Raw genomic sequence first — 18,630 nt, forward strand, 5'->3', positions numbered from 1 at the left:
TTTCTAACTTGTTTATGGATAATCTTTGCAATAATTATTCTTTAAGTTTAATTACTAGACCTACAGGATTTATTTTAAGGACAGTTTTCATAAAGGGCTAGAATTTTCTGCAGATGTAAGATTTCACACTGAATCATTGTTGTCATATTTTGACAGCCAATCAAGTGTGATGAAAATGGACAGGAGAACAACTTCCTTTCGGTGGCTTAACTACCTGAATGCCCTGTTACACAAGGACCCTTGCTACTCTGCTACGTCATTGATCAAACTGAGTAGTCTTCATGACCACCAGCAGTTTTTCTGTTTTTTGTGGCATTTAAAAGGAACATGTTTGTGTGCATGTGTAAAAATGATTCTTATGCTTTTCACCTATTTTCTTCTATGCAAGCATGTGACTTTGTGTGTCACGAGGAGCTGCAGGTGTGTACGTGACCATTTGTTTCATGTTTCTCTTAGAGTTTGGTTTTGATATTTTTCTACTTTTGATGGAAAGGATTCACAATCAGCTGGTTTCCCTGGAAACCTCAACAGCTGGCATGTTATTGTTGTTGCAGTTGTCAATAAATATGTGAGATGTGTACATATGACAATGGCATGGAGTCAGATTTACATAAACATTTTGTATTGATATGTGTAATGCTTTGTGTTGGTGTGAATGCAACATACTTAATTGCCATCAGATTTTTTTAGTGACCAGATGAAAACTAAGGGGAAGTAAAAAGAGGAAAGAGCATCCACAGTGTTGACCTCTTTACACCAGACAGCAGGAATGTTGCAACCCTGAACCAAATGCAAATGTTCTAAATCTACTATAGATTCATGTTTTATTTTTTTTTTTCCTTTCATTGGTGATGAATGCTTTATCTCAAGAAAAGAGAAGTAAAAAATGTCAACCCTTTAACAATACATGAATACAGAACTGAATTTATGAATGACAGCTTATTTACCTTTGTTTTTAACTGTGCAGAGAAATAAAATTAAGGACAAAGAAGCTGAAAATAGAGAAGTACAAATATAAAATATAAAAACTATCTGCAGAAAACAAGAGTAAAATGTTTCATAGGCTGTATAAAGGAAACCTTTTTAACAAGAGGTTTCAGCTGTCTGTCGATTTGGCCTATTTTGTAGTGAAAAATTTATAATATTCAACAAATGAAAATGTAGCAGTGTTCACGTTAGAACTGTGGTGGTAACCCTGGAGGCAAATTGAACTGTTAACAAGATAAGCAGAGAGAAATTTTGTTCCCTATGATGGCCTTACATTCAATTTTCAACATTTTCATATCATCACTAACAGGATGCAGTCTTCATTCCAGCAGTTAAAAAAAAAAAATATTGGTGTTGGCATCATCTGGAAACTTAATGAGTGGTCTTCACATTGGGAAAAGATATTTGCAAACTAAAACACCTTATTAAAAATATTTTCTCTAAACGTATACATCTTTTACAAGTCTTTACTATTTTTAACAAATTCATTTGTTTAAAACTGCTCATTTTCCTAGCTTTGACCATCTGTATTTGAAAATTCTTTACACAGTTTTTTCATTATATTTGGCCCATTATTGTATTTCCCTTCCCAAACAGAACATGATATATTTGAATATAGATTTCAAGATACTATTGCATTTTCTAAAGGTCAAACTGCTTCCACATTCTTGATGATTTATTTCTCTAGTGGACCAGATTTTTTGGACAAAAATTTTGATATATATTTTTTTAAATGCTTTTGTTGAGGGATTTTACTCTACATACTGAAGAAAGGTATCTTCTTTTTAATATGAAGGTTATTTGAGGATGTTTGAGTGTGTATTACCTGCTTCAGGCCCTCCCTTGTACCCTTGCCATAAATCGGCTTAGTTTTGCCATTTACTGAGTCAAGCAGTTCTTGCCATCAGTATGTATAGGCAGTATGAATAATAACCATGAACAGACTGCAAGGTGCTTGAGGCTAAAGCATTTAAAATGTTTCTCTGTTTTTTTAGTTTATTGTTGAATGCAGTGATGGCAAACTCTGCAGTCACATTTATGGTTTGATTTTCTGAATTAATAATAGCACCATAGAACTGGGATGGTTTTATGATATTTTTTTTTTTGTAAAAGAAGAACAAATGTTATGTGAAACCTGGCTGACTTAATAGGTGCAGGTTTAGCATTTTGTTTTTAGCATTATTTTATGTACAGGACTTAGCTGAGAATAGTGCTATTTCCAGTCATGATAGAAATAAAATTTAAAGCTGACATTGGTTGTACTTGGTGCTCTGGTTTACTGTCCAACTGTATTTTTGCTAGTGGTATATATAACTGCTCTCTCCATGAAAAGATTGATATTAAACATTGTTCCAATATGTATACAGACAATTTTGTCTTCATCACCTTATATACAGTTTTGAACACTGAATAATTTTTATGAAGTAATAAACTCAATCTTGATGGGACCTGATTCTTTTTGAACTTGTTTGAACTTGTGAAGTTCTCCTCAGCGGTATTGCTCAACTTTGGATGGTTGTATCACTCCAGCTGTTTTTCATTCTGTGAGTCTTATCCATTAAATTTCTTCCATACATCTTTTTCTGCTATAAAAGTTGGTTTGGTGGATAAAGTTGGCTTTATCAACAATTTTTCTTGATAAAATGTGTGCATCTTCTACATACAAGCAATTATTTGTTTGTCTCATATCCATTAACTGTTTGCTCAGTTTCATTGGCTCATGCTGTATCTTGAGTTCCTGGCATTTAAGATCTTGTTATTGCTTTTTCTGGCATTGTGTTTTGTCTTGGTGATAGAGGGGATGCTCAAGCAGGAAGTGCATTTTTGCAGTTTATCTTTTTTTATGTTGTAAATACTGAACTACCACCATCAGTACTCTTTTGGCTTGCCATTTACAGTGATATTTATTATATTTTATAGTTTCTAACATGATGTGCACAGAAGGAAGATATTAAATTATGAGAATAGGAAAAGTAGTGGTATTTGGGGTTATCGCTATAAATATTTAGTGACTACTGAGAAGACCCATGTTCATATGTAATGCAAATAATTATGTACTATGATGATGTAAATACAACTGGACTATTTAACCTGGTAAAACTTTTTTTTCCTTTTTTTAGTAATTGATAGAAAATACAGAGTAATCCAAACCCCATAGTTTTATTTGATTAGTCAGTGCTGGTAATATCAGCTGTAGATGTTGTTGAGTCATACGAGAAAGCTGTTGAAACTGTTGCCTTGTTAGTATTGCTGGTCACTGTGAATGCTTATGGGGCTACTTAGTACAGAGCCTTTAGAAGCTGCTTAAGGGGCTACATAGTACACAGCCTTTAGAAGCTGCTTTTCCTTGTTGCTGCTTTATTGCTATATACATCAATATTCCCATCCTTCTTAGCAGAACCATCTTATATTGTAGGAAAAGTTAGAGATGAGGAATTGTCTCCCTTTATTATAGTTATCAGCAAGGAAAGAAAAGTCAGTGAAATAAGATGGTAGCATAGCTATAGCAATTCTGAAAATGTTTTGTTATTAAACATGGTCATTAAAATATGACTACTTAATAAAGAGTGTGCTCAGGCAATCATAACATGACATACATCTGGTGACTCTCCTGCACATGCACACACACACACCTACCACACATGGCAGACTTATATATATATACACATCAAGTAGTGTTCTTAAAAAAACAGGCTACTTCAATATAGGCAAAAAGGACCTTTGGGAAATTACCCTGACCCCTTTTCATTTTGTTTTTCAGCTCTTGCCAGAAAATGTAATATATAATGAACTGTATACTTTTACAGTTCTTATGTGTACCAGTAGTGTGCGTGTGTCTTTTTGTTTGGAAATAAAGTGACTTGTTCAAAGACCTGCATCCTGCAGACTTTTGTGTGATGTGGATAAAAGGAAGGTCATTTTTATTTTTCGAACTTTTAACTTAAATGATTTCAAACACATGAGATTGTAGGAGGTTTAATAGTTGTGCTGGGTAACCTGTGTTACAGGTCGAGTTCTAATTGTGTAAATAAAGACAGTCTACTCGATATAAAACAGTTGACAAATAATTATACTATCTTTCCTAGTCTCTTATTCAGAGATCTTGCCATAAATGGTAATATGTATAACAGGAGCCAATAAGCACACACCTTTTATTTTTGTGGCTGCTATGTATACAGGCAGACAGGCGAGATGTATCACCGATTGTTCTTTCGTGGCCTCTGGCTGCACGTGTGTGGGTGTGTTTCAGAGAGCTATAATATGTTACTATCATCATAATAAACGTAGCGCTTTTCCAATAATTTGCTCAGAGCACATTACAGAAATGATACGGTGACCGATCCACTAAGCTGAATCACTATAATAACCATGCATCCAAATTTGTATGTAATAGCTCACTTTTATAACAGACACACAAAGTATAAATACAGACACATTATACACACTCATGGTCAGGACAGGGTCGCAGTGAATTGCGCGTTCGGAAAAAAGTTTGGACTGAAAGATGGTGATATGAAGTTCATGTAGCTTTTAGGTGTTGTAACAGACCAAGTACATGTAGAGTACACTTTATCCAAGCCACAATATAAATCCTTGTCAACTGCTGCATCATTTAATTAAGTTTCCCCACACCACTCCGAGCTGCTTGGGTGTGTCAGCTGATGGATATCGTCCCTAATTGTTTATCTTCATGTCAAATCATCTTATGAATTTGTTATCAGGAATAAATTTGAACTCGGAACACCAGAAAGATATAAGTAATCTGTTGCTCCTCACCTAGACTGGATCATCATTTTGTTTCAACAAGAAAAGACTACATATAACAATCTGTGGGAGAATTTCACTTCAGACGTACATAGCTAAAATGCAAAACTTGCAATGTGAACACTGAACTGGACTAAAACTGTCAGCCTGTAGTTACTGATGGCTGTCTTCTGTTCATGGGTCTGATCGCAGAAGAAGACCTTCACGGAGTATTTTTTATAGCATTTCCCTGCACATCTGATAAGAGGATTAAAAAAGAAATTTTCATTCTGTCTCCATTTTTTCGTGTCTGTTATATTTTGACCTGGCCTCTCCCCACCCCGCCGCTTGTGCGTCTTCTCGAATGTCTACTTGTTGTACTCGATATGAAAGTTTTATGTTTGTACCATCAAAATAATCTGCGAAGAACACGACATTTAGAATGATTTCCTTTGTCTTATCATCACACTGATGCCATTGCTGTTTGTTCGTTCACTTGCACTTTCAGTACCTGTCTTCCAGTGAAGTATCGCAGTGTGAAGTGATTTCGGTGGACAGCAGGACAGTGGCACCATTCACCAGATATGTTCCTCATCCACTCTCTTAAAGTAGTTTTGTGGCCAAGAGTGAAAGCCAATATAGCTGAGCTGGACATTATTCCCCCAAGGACTGTGACAATGATTAAGAGATCATCCGCTACAAAGTCAGAAAATGTCTGTAAAATAAAGGTTTGTGTAAAAATGGGTGTCACTCAAATGATCTTATGATGGTTTGAAGATATGAAAAGGGGAATAAGGTCCCTGGCCAGGCCCGTCAGGCCGGTATAGTCCCACAGTGACCTGCAAGTTGTCGCACAATACCTCAACGACCCTGAGAAAGTTCCAGATGGACGCACGGTTGCCGTGTCTCGATGGTGGTCATGCCGATAAAAGACAAGAGGCGAGGCGGAGACTGTCACTACGTCTCCCATATCTCTGACAGACAGACAGACAGACATGCGTGCTGTGGTTCTCTTGTCCCTCATCGCTGTGGCCCTGGCCCAGCAGCCATCGCAATGCCGTGAGTTGCTCAGTGCTCATTACTCATTGCTCATCACGGTGCTTATTACTTGTACTGATGAGACTAGCTTGCGTCTCTACCCCGACGATTTTCCTCCTCTGGCTAAATTTTTTAAACTAAAAAAAAGTCAAATTCATGCATTGGTCGTTGTCATTATTGTATTTTTTTAAAGTCAAGACTTGAAGTTTTCATAAAGTTAAATTTTCTGTTTTGTTTTTTGTTTCCCAGCTGGACCATCGGCTTTCTCTGGCAGATTCCGCAGGGTAAGACAAACAGCAGGTCTAACACAAAATAGTTTTTAGACCTGCACTGGTTCTTGTGAAGTCATTTTTAGTCCAGCATCGTGTCATCGAGTTGATTTTTGTATAAAGAACAAGTGTATTTGACTGAGCACAGTTCCAAATGTCATAACATGCGGTGTGGAACGGACAAGTCTCTTTTTTTATTGTTTATTGTTTACAAGCATTAATTTCATGCGTTCAGTTATTCCCGATTTAATTAAGCAGGTATACCATTTCACATTGGAATGTAAATTAATGATTAGCTGAGTAGTATCTGCACGTGCATGTCTTCCCGCCTGCAGATTGACCGCGAGCGCCAGTACTTCGTCGACGGCAGGATCTGGTATGACGAGCTCAACCGTCGCGTGCGCGAGTTCGAGGCTGAGGAGATCGGGAGGGACCGCGAGTTCATCGACAGGCTCGTCCTCTACAACCTGGTAAAAAGGATCTTTAAGTGTCTTGAATAAAGCCATATTTTCTTTATACCTTCGAGATAACAGTGCCGCAAATGTCAAACATTGCAGCCACCACATCATCAGCAAACCAAGCAAGCTTCATCATGACATCTAACTTATTATCTTACACACAGAACGAGCTTATTTGTGAGCCACAATTTATTTTTTTTATTTTTTTATTTTTATTTTTTTTATATTCGAAAGATTCACTTTTTGTTTGTTTTACTTTTACGAAGAACATCGAGTATACCGTGAACCTCCGTAACCGAACCTGCACGGTCAGTGCCCCACGTCGTCCGTTCGTGCCCTACGGCGTGCCCCCAGATGCCCGCTTCCAGGGAGAGGGCACAGCTGGCGTTGTTGGCAAGCCTGGCGAGGAGGTCACTCTCGCCATGTTCTCTGGCACTTTCTCAGGGGGTCAGTGGTCGTCTGGAACTCTTTTATCCGCTGTTACTAACACATTTTATATCCCAGAATTGTGTAAAGATTATTAGGCTTGATGTTTATAGCATTCGACGATGAAGAAAGACAGGCGCAATCGCAACATTTTAAATTAAATTAAAAAATAAATTACAGGCTTTGAAAGATTTGAGTTGGAATGCAGTATTAGTGAAAAGGTCAAAACCAAAAATAATATTTGCAAATAATTTTATTTTATATTAGAAACAATAGATGTCGTGAGGTAAAGACTTCCAAAATGTCTAGGCTGTAAAAACAGAGAGCAATGGAATATATATTTTAAACACAGAAGAAAATTCTAGTTGTCATATTTGTTTTTATTTTTTTGTCAATAGAGAACTACTTTGTCAGTGTAACGGAACCCGACTGCTTCCCAGTCCAGTTTGGTCTCCTCGGCAACCAAAGTTTCTTCCACCAGGAGTGAGTACAGCAGCTGAGAGTTTTATTTACACCAATATTTACATCAATATTAAATATGCTTGACATTTTGCACCTACAACAAACAAGGAAAGGTTTACACATGCGCAAAGGCTAGTAGACATAAAGATTTGAGAGCACTGCTGACGATGACTATTTGTTTTAGTTGTAAAGAAGTCAAACATTAACTTCTTCCATCGTGCGATGTATATTTTTTTATATTTGTATATTGTGACCCAGCGAGTCGCAGCGAGCTGAAGGAAGCCATCAGAGCAACACAAACATGTTGTGACAGAATAGTTTTAATTAAAAGAACCAGGAGGATGCTTGGCTTCCTGCTTTACTTGCCGACGATAACAATGTGGAGACCGATGGCTGCAGGTGCACACGACACCTGGCTGTCAACTGACTGAACGTTCACAACAGACACAAACACCAGCATACCACTGCTTCGTCTTAGGTTCTCTCCAAGGGCCTAGTGTCCTCGTGCAAGCGGCCCCAGTACCACGGGTGGGAGAGTTCGGGTACTGACGATACTTCATGACAACAACTATAAAGGTGTTGTGTTGTTGCAGGTTCTATGATGTAGTGGAAGGCATCAACGACCCCGAGGCTTTCATCCCGCCCCAGTCCTGCTTGTAACCGCGAGAGGTGGTGACTGCAGTACAAAGCCAGTTTGTGTGTTGATGTTGGTGTAAATGTTAATGTGTTTTGTCACTTTCAAAAGTAGCTACACATTCAATAAACGTGATTCGGACAATACATATCTTTGTTGTCTGTTCGTAGGAAGATAAGTATTTATAGCTGCATATGTATTGCTACTTATCATACTATATCTAACACACACACACACAATAAAATAAACTGGACTGTGTTGTTAATTGTTGGCGCATTGTAATACTCGGGAGGTGTATCCTCAATCGCCAGTACCATGCTCCGTATTCTTAAACATTTAACAACTTGTAAAAGTTAGAGAACATTTAATAAAACTGTGGGACAAATGTGGATGGCATCGTAATGCGAGATGTACCGACAGAGAGAGGGAGGGAGTCAGAGGGAGAGGGAGGAAGCTGGCACTACCGTCATTATCTCCGTCTACAAAGCATCTTGCGATGCCGGGTACATGGGTACTAGAAGGAAGACACCAGCAGATGCCTTGTAGGCACATACCTGTATCCTCACAGCTACACAGATTGCGATAGTTTGTGTGTATTCTGTGTAAGTGACGGCCACCGTACATTTGGTTTAACCATGGACGTGTAGAGGTGGATTGCTGTCTGCCGAGACCAACGCTTAGCCTCTTGCGAAGTTCTCCGCTGTTAGTCTCGGCGAGCCTAAACAAAGAATGTGAATAAACCGGAAACTTTGTAGTATCATGCCTCGTTTTAGAAGTTAAGTGGGGAAAAAAATCGTCCGCCAGCAGTCCAGTAATACAAGTTCGTGGTTTAACCGTTAAATATAAGTGACGGTTAACTCTTCCCTGATTTTGTCCGCAACTGTTGCTCAGGCGCTCATTCCGTGTTGCACGGGCACAAATTCAGATACAAAACATCTTTATTAATCTATTTTTCTGGAAATGGTTGTGTCTGCCGACAGTACCATTAGAACATGATTTACATCACTTTGCATAAAGCATCAATACAAAATGTCGACATCTAACTGTAGTTTTCAGTTTATCATGAAAGCTGCCACTCACAATCTCTCTATTAAAAATTTGTACATATTTATATGTGCATAAATTTGTATTTGCACGCATTCTTTCTGTATACATTTATACTGCCGATTAAAATAGGAAAACAAGAGACGAGTTGCCAGTAAGACGGAGGCTACGGAAGGAATCAACCTTTGCGTTCATGTGCGCGTCCTGTCCGTTAGTTGTTTGTCTGGATGGCAGCCGGGATAAGTGAGTGCAGATTATGAGCAGTTCCAGCTCTAGGAACTTGAAACATACCAATTGTATATGTCTAACGGTGCATTGAAATTGTAGCTGTAGGAACTCTCAACCTACCTTAGTATGTGTCCAGTAGTACAGTCCAGTCGGAGTGGGTGCGAGTAGTGGGTTACCTCTGCAGTTTGTCATTGTGTTGATGTCGTGCTGTCCCCTCCCAACCACCCTCATAATTTAATGTTTAAAGTTCATTTTAATGTTCAGTTTGTGTGTGGTGTGTTTCGCAATGTTGCCACAATAGGACACTAGATAGAAAGGCAAGGTGCTGCGTGTTGCTGATGTCAAATATTTGTAGAAGTTGTAAGTGCACGAAAAGACTTGAGTGTCCCGACAGTTCGTGTCAAGATGTGAGCAGTGTTCACTGGCCAGAATGCGGACTGCTGTCTTTTGCATGCGCTGGGTCCGAAGATTAAAATGGCTTTCTTACAAGTTTCGTCTAGTTTATTATGGGTTAATTTTTTATACTTTGAGTAGCCTTATTAAAGTAATGAAATGTTTGCGTTCTGCAAAATACAGTTTTCATTAATTTAGTAGGAAATATTTTTGGGGGTTGTTGCGACAAAGCCATCAGACAGATCTGTTTTATCCGGGACAAAGACAGAGGACAGACCTGCAGTCACAAAGTACTGCGCACCTGAAAGTACTTTCCTTGCATATCTACTATGGATACTTTGGTCTACCTGCGGAGACACGGTAAAGAAAATGTCGCCGACACTAGTAATTCAATAATTAGAGGAAGGTCAAGGCGGAGAATATATATAGATATTTTTTTGTCCTTGGGTGTTGTTTCTCTAGCATTAAGGCGTATATGAAAAACAGTGTTCCTTTTATGATAAGTCTAAATTTACTCAGCAGGCCCCAGAAAATAAAGGTGCAGGTTGAAAACTGGTGTCATGTGGAAGGTGGAGAGGCGGCTCATACCTGGACTGCCGGAACTCATTTCACTGCGATTGGGATGTTGGGTTGGAGGGGTAGTTCAGATACACCTACTGTATAACGGTTAAATAACTGCCTGTGCTACGTAAGGCGACTGCTACACTACCTGAAAGTCAGGGTCACAAAGGTCAAACTGGGCGTGGTGTCTCTACGTGTCGCTTCCACACCAGACCATGATTTGTCCTGTCACTCTGCGTGTGCTTGTGCGTTTGCGAATATTCTTGTGTGTGTGTGTGCGTGGCACCAAGTGCTTTCCCTCTCTCCTCCGAGCACCAAAGCACGTGCACACACGCACGCATCATTCAGGCGGGTCTGTGCCGTACGACGTTTAACCTTTAACCCCGGCACGAAGTATCTTGCAGATGCTGCTTTCCAAGGGCGTGTCAAGATGAGCTTCAATTATCTTATTTGGGAATTCACACTGTCCTAGATTAGTCAGGAAGGCACCTGCCCTGTGCAAGTGCTATCGGCGTCACCTGTATTCTCCCGGCTGTCGTCAGGTGAGCCTCACAGGCTACCTTCCACTTGCATTGTCTTCCCACAAACTGTCAGGTTAGACACGTGTCTTCACCACATACAAAAAAGGATGGAGGGTGAAGGACGTGTTCTGGTTTAGTTTTAGAGTTCAGAGAAGTCGTTAGAATTTTATATCTACAGGTTCAATATAGCATATTTTACACGTTAGTGTAGTAAGGATAGTTTAGTCTTGTGTGTGTGTTTGTGTGTGTGAGAGAGATTAGAGACTACTCAGATCAGAACGAATGAACACCATCAGTCAGGGGTACACAGGACACTGTTGAAAAGTCGCCATCTGTTAACCTCTAGAGAATTTTTCTCCCCGTTTTCTAACCTCAGATCGGCTCTTTTCTATGTTCTTGTCTAAACTCTATAGTTTCACACATGGTCTGTACCATCGTCCTACCTGCGATCTAAAAAAGCTGACAAATATCAGCTCATGGACATCTCGCAAGCTGATGATGAAGTTCTGTAACCACCTATTCCCGTCATGACACACACCTCAACCTCAGTCTTTTCATCCGTTAGGAAGGCTAAAGCTGTCGTGCAATAATAGTTTCACATATTGAAACGAAATGCTGTCCACTGTCGTCTTATTGTGGCATCTACACAAGGCCAAAGTAACAAGGTCTGCAGTTATGGTATCGAGTTCCGGTGTAGGTATTTTCTGTGTATACACCTGCTTTTGAAATTTAAAACCTCGACAAACATGCTCGAATATTTTATTGTCACAATCTGTAACCAGTCTGTAGAGGTTGTTAGAGGTTATGGTCGGAGGTTATTGAGACGAGTTTGTACTTTTTTTTAGCATCTGAAAATTGTATTGTATCTTGTCCTCATTCTTCAGTATGTCGAAAGATAAGACTGAGGCAAGACAAGCAAAATCTCGCTGCTTTCAATCTCACAGTCTGGGAATAGGCCTGGTGGCAGCGCCGCCACTGTGACCTCCCTGTGTGTGTAGGGAGGTCAGCCAACAGGACGGGCCACTAGGGGGCAGTGACGTCGTTGTATAAAACGTCCAGACGAGGAGGGTCTTATCAATTGTTTTAGAGCCTCACATCATGTTGGCCGCCATCTTCCTGCTCGCCTTCGGGTTGGTCGCTACCCAGGAGCCCAGGCCTTGCGGTCAGTCTTTGTCCTTGTCGTTCCCATCATCGTCGTTCTCGTAGTAGTGACATATTGTGAAGCGATTCCTAGATGTAAATTAGAACTATACCTGGGGTGGGTTTTCTCAGTACGTAAGAAGGGAACTTACTTCTTTCTTTCATATTCCTACTCTTGAATTATCAAAAGAATATGTCAAGAAACTCCTGTCATTTTCCCATATGGTATCTGAAATTTAGGCTGCAAACGTTTTCATGTGTGCACATGTAAGTGTAGGTGAGTTGTCTGTGAGTTAGGAGGTTGCAGACATCCATCCTTCCACACTGAAATGATTGCATGGATTGTCGTCTTGCGTCTTGTAGATAATCTTACAGCTTCTTTCATTTTATTTTTGATGATGTTGCAGTTAGTCCACCACAGTGGGAGGGCAGACTTTTCAGGGTGAGCATTTTGTTAATTTTACGTTTTTTCACTTTTTCAGACTTGTATATGAATATGAAATCAATTAGCGTTTAGTTTTTATCTTGCGTACATGCTCAATGAACTCATTTGGCTCATGGTCGAGGGATATATTGGAACCTAATCTGGAATTGATCTGTACTTAACATTCCTCACACTCAGCGAGAACCGAGACCAGTTGAAGAGCACGATAAGGATGATACCGAAGCTAAAAATAATTATTAGCAAATATTTCCCCTCTTTATTTGAAATAGAGGTGAGTTCCAGATTAAGTCCCAATACCAAAAGGCGGGGTGAGGTTTTGTGTAGCATGCCTGCGGTGATTATTTACTATCAATCGTACATCTGTACTTGTCTGAGTGAATGGGAAGGAGGAGTGTGTGACAGCCTGTGTCTAACCTCGTCCTGTCCTCCTGGTGTGTCTCAGAACGACTGGAGCAAGAACTTCACGCAGATCGCTCAGATCAGTTATGACGAGACCAACCGCCGAGTCCGTGAGATCGAGGAGCTCGACTTCTCCACCGGCCGCGACTATTTCGACGTCTTGTATCTGCACAACATCGTATGTTTTGTATTTGTGTACAACATTGTACATCTTGTATCTGTACAACATCGTATGTTTTGTATTTGTACAACATTGTACGTCTTGTATCTGCACAACATCGTACGTCTTGTATCTGCACAACATCGTACGTCTCTTATCTGTACACCGTCGTACGTCTTGTATCTATACAATACTGTATCTGTACATCGAAGCTACACATACTGTATTGCTGTCACGTGATAAATCTGTCACATGTCTTAATAATACTTCGGCCAATACTTACCTCCAGCTCTTTAGTCTTTATTCAATGAACTGTAACCAATTTTGCTTAATGAAATGAATCTTACTTTGTCAGACTCGCTGTTTGTAACATATTACTGCGGTTCAATCATGTCCTTTGAACTATAAAGCAACCGACCTGACATTTACAAATAAAATTTACAAGTTTATCTTTAATTAGGGTTAGTGATTAAAACAATTTATTCACGAACCATGCTGCCAATTTAAAGGACGTTTTCTATGTCATCAGCAAGGAAGGTTGTAGTTTGAGATTGAGACTTGTGCCATTCCAGTTTGTACTCATTGAGCACAACCGGTTACTGAAGGTGTTGAAGTTGTTATACTTTGTAAATGATGTTCCCTTGTCATGACTACCCGTGATGTCCTAAAGACATCTCTGTTTAATAGTGTTAACACGTGGGGAGGGAAGAGAACAGGAGACAATGTCTGATGTTGTTGTGCAGAACGTTGAATATCGTCTGAACCTGAGGACCCGCCAGTGCAACACCACCACCCTTTCCCGCCCCTTCATCCCCTTCGGTGTCCCTCCAGATGCCCGCTACGACGTCGAGTACACCGTCGGCCCCGCCAACATCCCCGAGGAACACATCACCGTCATCCGCTTTGACGGCAACATCACCGAAGGTGAGTGAAGGCAGCAGACCGTTTGTCTCCTCTAACCTTTCCACTTGGAAACCTGACCGCTGGAAAAAAATTAATTAAATTTCCTTAGAGTAATAAATGTACTTTCTCTGCTTCGAGAAGTCTCCTGCCCTTGTTAATCTTACATTCTATACAACATTAAAAATATCAACTCGCAGAAAGATACAACACTTTAGTTAAGCATTTACGGAAAGAGGTTTGAGTCTACAAAATTCGTGTAGGGGAGGAGAGTACTGGTAGCTCCAACCATTCACATGTCTTCTGGTTCCTGTTTCAGGTGCTTACTTTGGCACTGTGACATCTCCTGACTGTGTGCCAGTGACATCTGGCTTTTTCAGCAACAGGACCGGCTTCATCCACTCAACGTAAGTTGTCTCGGGACGTGACCACAGGCTGAGCATGTCACGTGGTCCAGCAACGTGCCGGAGTCTGAAAACTGTCCGATTCTTTGGTCGGTCCAAATCATGTCTCACACATGTCTATTTACATTTCAGGTTTGTCCAAATCATGTCGAAGCTTCACTCATTTCTCTTGAAATTTTAGAGCTGCATACTTTTGAAAGCTCAGTATGTAAAGAGTGTCTTGGTGACACGAGATAAAATATGAAAATCATAATCAGGAAGTCTGTTCCAATTTTCCTGTCTCTAATTCCTGTGGCCTGATGCATAAAGCTGGTCAAGCAAATGTGGACGAACTTTTGACCAAGTTGTGTATGCGAAGGTCCCAGGAAACCAATGGTGTGGGGAACTTTGGAATTTGGAAATTCAAGTTAACATGCTGAGCTTTATTTGTTTGCCGATACATTTACAGATACGATAAGACTTTTGCATTGCACGCTTCGGCACTCTAGTTATAACCGACTATTCTGTTTTTATCTGAAATTGATTCCCTTAAAAATATCGTCTCGATATAAAAACAAACCTCTCAGAGGTCACACTGTATGTGTGCCACGTCAGCACTGACCTGGGACCACATGTGCCACAGCTAAGATGGTTTACCAATTAATTAATTTATTTATTTAAAATTAACATGTTAATGAGCTGTTTAGCTTATTCATGTCAGTTTACTTTTCAGCTAACATCTAATGACATGTCATGCATCTGCTGTAATAGTTTATAAGATACTTGGATAAAGGAGATTTAATCTTTGTGAGTCACGTGATGTCATGTCCAGTATAAACGTAGCCTTGTTGTCATTGGACTGTCACATGACACTGTCATTCTGTCATTGCAGGTTCTATGACATCACCACCGGCATCCCGGACCCCTCAGTGTTCGTTCCCCCTCGGAGTGCACACGGGTGTAAGCGAGGCTCTAGCCCTATAACCAGCGTGCTGTAGCACTCCTACGGCTTGTGTTGTGCGTGCCTGTAGTCTGCTGTTGTTGTCGCCAATTAAAAACATGAAGAGATGCGTGGCCAGGTGTGAGTTACGCCGACTTTTGTCTCAGGTGCGTGTGCAGGAGAGTTGGAGGTTGAGCAGACCATGAAAACCATCAGGTTGAATTGTTCATTATTCTACACAGGGCCGCCGAGAGCAAATGCAGTTTTTGTTTCATTTTAGTAGCAGCTAGTGCAACAACAACAACAACAACAACAACAACAACAACAACAACGAAAAAAATAATATTAATAAAATAAATAATAAGGAGCGCAGAATATGCCACACTGCCTCATCGTTGCTGCATCTCATAAACATGTCCTCACCCACACCCAATCCCAACGAATAGTCGCAGTTAAGAGACAAAGAGAGAAATTAACTTTGACATTATTTATTATCTTAGTTTTCCACATCAAGACAAAAGGGGTGGGGTTACAAAACTATTCATGATATACAGCGCTTGTCTGTTCACCTTTTAACACATGGTTACAAGTTGGTAATGAATGAACAAAAACATCTTACACATAAATAATAGAGTGAAGCTACGATCATGTATATTTTACTATTGCAAAACTTCTATGCTGGACACATGTCTCTGTTGGCAAAGGCACCAAGAAAACGTACAGTTAATAATAATAATGATAATAATAATAAATTATTTTATTATTATTATATAATAATAAATTATTATTATTATTAGGTAGCACTTTTCCAATGATTTGCTCAAACCGCTTTACAGAAATAATAGACAGAAGTAAACTGAATTACCAACAACCATGCACCCATATTCACATATAACAGACACGATCACTTCTATAACAGAACAGAAATATCTGTTTATAAATGAAAGAAAAATTACAGACACACGTTAAGCATGCTCATGGTCAGAACAGGGTCACAGTGAAGTCGTCTTTCTGAAAAGATGTGTCGCAAGGTAAGACTTACAGGTGAGAAGAGAATGAGAGTGACGAAGGCTGACGGGTAGTCTGTTCCAAACTTGATGGTAGGAGAAAAACCTCTGTCTATAGTTGCTGGAATGTGATACACCATAACTGTGCTGAGTACAAATTTTGAAAAGTTTTCTTTTGTCATATTTAAACAAAAAAACAAAACAAAACAAAAAACAAAACAAACAAGCTATTTACCTGTATGCTTGCCATTAGTTTTTTATTTAATTTCATTTTCTTGTAGTGCCATATGGCGATTGTAGCAATTCTCGTGCACGCTGTTGTGTTAAAACAAAGAAAGGACAGTTGAGTTATTACAGAGGGACCTTACTGGTGGCTCTTGTGAAGTGATCGATCTTCAGGTGCACCACTTCATTTCTTTCTTCTGGTGGTTGCCTAACATGGCCGAGCACTAGCTTCACATGTGTCCCTCTGGAATCCTGAGTCCCATGTGGAATCTGGCTCCAGCCTCAGAGTTTTCCACCGTGTGACGGGCGTGGTGACGAGCAGCTTGTAGGCGGTTCGGAACTGTTTGCGGACAACACCGCAGACAATGGGGTTCACCATAGAATTCCCATAGCCGAAGATGAGCGTGAAGTTCTTGACGGTCTCGACGATGTGGGGCGCGAGGTCGCTGTACATGAGAGGTCCGACACAGATGTACGGCGTCCAGCACAGAACGAACAGCATGAACACCAGCGCCGTCAGTCGCACCGACCGCATCTCTTCTGCCATGAGAGTTGCCTCCCTCGCCAGCGACTCGGACAGCGCGCGGATCCTCCTCCTCTGGCGGTGCACGGTGAGAAAGATCCTGACGTAGAGCAGGGCCGAAACCAGGGTACACATCCCGATGGAGAAGTATCCTGCCCAGATGACATATCCTAGAGGCAAAGAAGCATAAAATGTGCATTTTTGCTGCGGATTCCATTGGTTCCAGCCCATCAAAGGGAGGAAACTTAATACGAAGATGTACACCCACAGGACAGCAAAGTGCGATGCCCACATTCCTGGGGTTTTGAACGAGCGTGGAAGAAAGGAAAGTGGATGGCGATGAAGCGTTCTATGACGATGAAGAGCAGGTTGTATAGAGAGGATCCCACGCCCAGGATGGCGGATGTGAACCATGCCATGCAGGTGACTCGCTGGTGGTAAACCGAAGCGTGTGCTATGTAGAAGATGGCGTTGACGGGGATGGTGAAGAGGCTGACGAGAACGTCTGACGCCGCCAGGCTCAGCAGAAGGCAGTTGGTCAGAGTCCGCAGTGGCTGAAACACCAGCACGGACGCCACGATCAGTCCGTTGCCGCCAATGATGATTGGGATGTACATTAGTTCGATGATGCAGTACACTTTATTTACAACCTGTATGCGAGCAGGCGGAAGGTTGATGTCAGCAGACAGATCGTGAGTGCTGTTCATAGTGGTCACCCAGTCTGCAAGACTGTGAGTTGGCCGCCATGTGCTAGGTTTCTGTTTCTGTAACTCGCGTTACCACTTGCAGTTTGTGCGCAGTGTGTCTGCTCCGTATTTTAACCTCGCATCCATCCGCCTCCCCCTCACCCGAGGGCCGTCCCGGCATGCTTTGCGTACAGGTGGTCAGTTGATATGTCTCTATCCGTTTGATTGCTGACGCGTTTTTTGTATCCGCGTGTTATCTCAATTTTTCTGTATGTCCTTTTGTAGAATGCATTGAACCTTCTGTTCATAGGGCAAATGCTATAAATTCCCTTTAACATCATCATCATCATCATCATCATCAATCATCATTATCACGCAGAGAGAAACAAGCAGTACTGACGTCAGAGTTAATAAAGCTCGTGGCCAGAGATAGTCCTGCCAAGTGCTAGCTGCAAAGTTAGCGGCTGTTGAAGCCCTCGTCAAACAAAGGCAGCTCGCACTTAGCAGCTGTTACGTGAATTTGTCTGACGTGCGTCGTCGTTATCGCCAGCGTTGTGGCAGCAGTGCTGCGTTGGCTGGCACCAGCATGTGGGAACTAAATGTTGAATTATCATGGAAAAAGCACAGCGATGGGTCTATTTAGAATGTACTCTCAAAACTACATTTCTGGTGGCGTTGTTTGGAAACAAGAACAGTTACTGCTGACGTCACATCAAGTGAAACAAGCCCATACACGTCCCTGCTTCAACTGTTAAAGCGAGGGTGCGTGGGCGTATGCATACTTGCTTCTATGAGATTTTTCGGAGACTAATTGTTATGACCTGAATTATCACAAAATACTCAAAGCGTTTTACATACCAGGTTCCCAGGGATGTCACACTATGGCGGTTGTGGAGTAGAATAATAACCAAAAAGGTATAGTTTGACACTGTCACTCTGTGTGTCAACATCACAGTGGAAACTACTGTACACTACTGTCAAGTGAGGTAGGTCTGACTGTGCCCATGATGTCCAGGGACAGAAGACGGTAGGTTGTGCCGAATGCGATGTGAAAGTC

At 40.9% G+C, this 18,630-nt stretch overlaps 3 protein-coding genes across 3 annotated transcripts; 2 read left to right on the forward strand and 1 right to left on the reverse strand.

Annotated features, from left to right (window-relative positions):
- The first annotated feature begins 5,663 nt into the window (after positions 1-5,663).
- Positions 5,664-8,162, forward strand: LOC112571192 (mammalian ependymin-related protein 1-like). The gene is made up of 6 exons (XM_025250024.1): positions 5,664-5,790; positions 6,019-6,053; positions 6,374-6,508; positions 6,763-6,943; positions 7,321-7,405; positions 7,978-8,162. The coding sequence occupies exons 1-6, from the start codon at positions 5,727-5,729 to the stop codon at positions 8,042-8,044; spliced, it is 567 nt and encodes a 188-aa protein (XP_025105809.1). The 5' UTR covers positions 5,664-5,726; the 3' UTR covers positions 8,045-8,162.
- A 3,639-nt stretch (positions 8,163-11,801) lies between these two features.
- On the forward strand, positions 11,802-15,270 carry LOC112571094 (mammalian ependymin-related protein 1-like). The gene is made up of 6 exons (XM_025249905.1): positions 11,802-11,927; positions 12,313-12,347; positions 12,793-12,927; positions 13,653-13,833; positions 14,129-14,216; positions 15,085-15,270. The coding sequence occupies exons 1-6, from the start codon at positions 11,864-11,866 to the stop codon at positions 15,188-15,190; spliced, it is 609 nt and encodes a 202-aa protein (XP_025105690.1). The 5' UTR covers positions 11,802-11,863; the 3' UTR covers positions 15,191-15,270.
- Positions 15,271-16,572: 1,302 nt separating this feature from the next.
- Positions 16,573-17,594, reverse strand: LOC112570362 (histamine H2 receptor-like). Its single transcript, XM_025248763.1, has 2 exons — positions 17,198-17,594; positions 16,573-17,057 (listed from the first exon to the last, which is right to left on the reverse strand). Exons 1-2 carry the CDS (start codon positions 17,592-17,594, stop codon positions 16,573-16,575), a joined length of 882 nt encoding a protein of 293 aa, XP_025104548.1.
- Positions 17,595-18,630: the final 1,036 nt, after the last annotated feature.

This window comes from Pomacea canaliculata, linkage group LG8 (genome assembly GCF_003073045.1).
Source record: "Pomacea canaliculata isolate SZHN2017 linkage group LG8, ASM307304v1, whole genome shotgun sequence".
In the NCBI taxonomy this organism is placed as follows: domain Eukaryota; kingdom Metazoa; phylum Mollusca; class Gastropoda; order Architaenioglossa; family Ampullariidae; genus Pomacea; species Pomacea canaliculata.

Excerpts from the sequence above, each read along its gene's own strand:
- LOC112571192 (XM_025250024.1), top strand. The coding sequence starts at position 5,727 with ATGCGTGCTGTGGTTCTCTTGTCCCTCATCGCTGTGGCCCTGGCCCAG. Across the intron at positions 5,791-6,018 it reads CCAGCAGCCATCGCAATGCC|CTGGACCATCGGCTTTCTCT; the intron begins GTGAGTTGCTCA and ends TTTGTTTCCCAG. Across the intron at positions 6,944-7,320 it reads CTCTGGCACTTTCTCAGGGG|AGAACTACTTTGTCAGTGTA; the intron begins GTCAGTGGTCGT and ends TTTTGTCAATAG.
- LOC112571094 (XM_025249905.1), top strand. The coding sequence starts at position 11,864 with ATGTTGGCCGCCATCTTCCTGCTCGCCTTCGGGTTGGTCGCTACCCAG. Across the intron at positions 11,928-12,312 it reads CCAGGAGCCCAGGCCTTGCG|TTAGTCCACCACAGTGGGAG; the intron begins GTCAGTCTTTGT and ends ATGATGTTGCAG. Across the intron at positions 13,834-14,128 it reads TGACGGCAACATCACCGAAG|GTGCTTACTTTGGCACTGTG; the intron begins GTGAGTGAAGGC and ends TTCCTGTTTCAG.
- LOC112570362 (XM_025248763.1), bottom strand. The coding sequence starts at position 17,594 with ATGAACAGCACTCACGATCTGTCTGCTGACATCAACCTTCCGCCTGCT. Across the intron at positions 17,058-17,197 it reads CTTTCCTTTCTTCCACGCTC|GATATGTCATCTGGGCAGGA; the intron begins GTTCAAAACCCC and ends CTTTGCCTCTAG.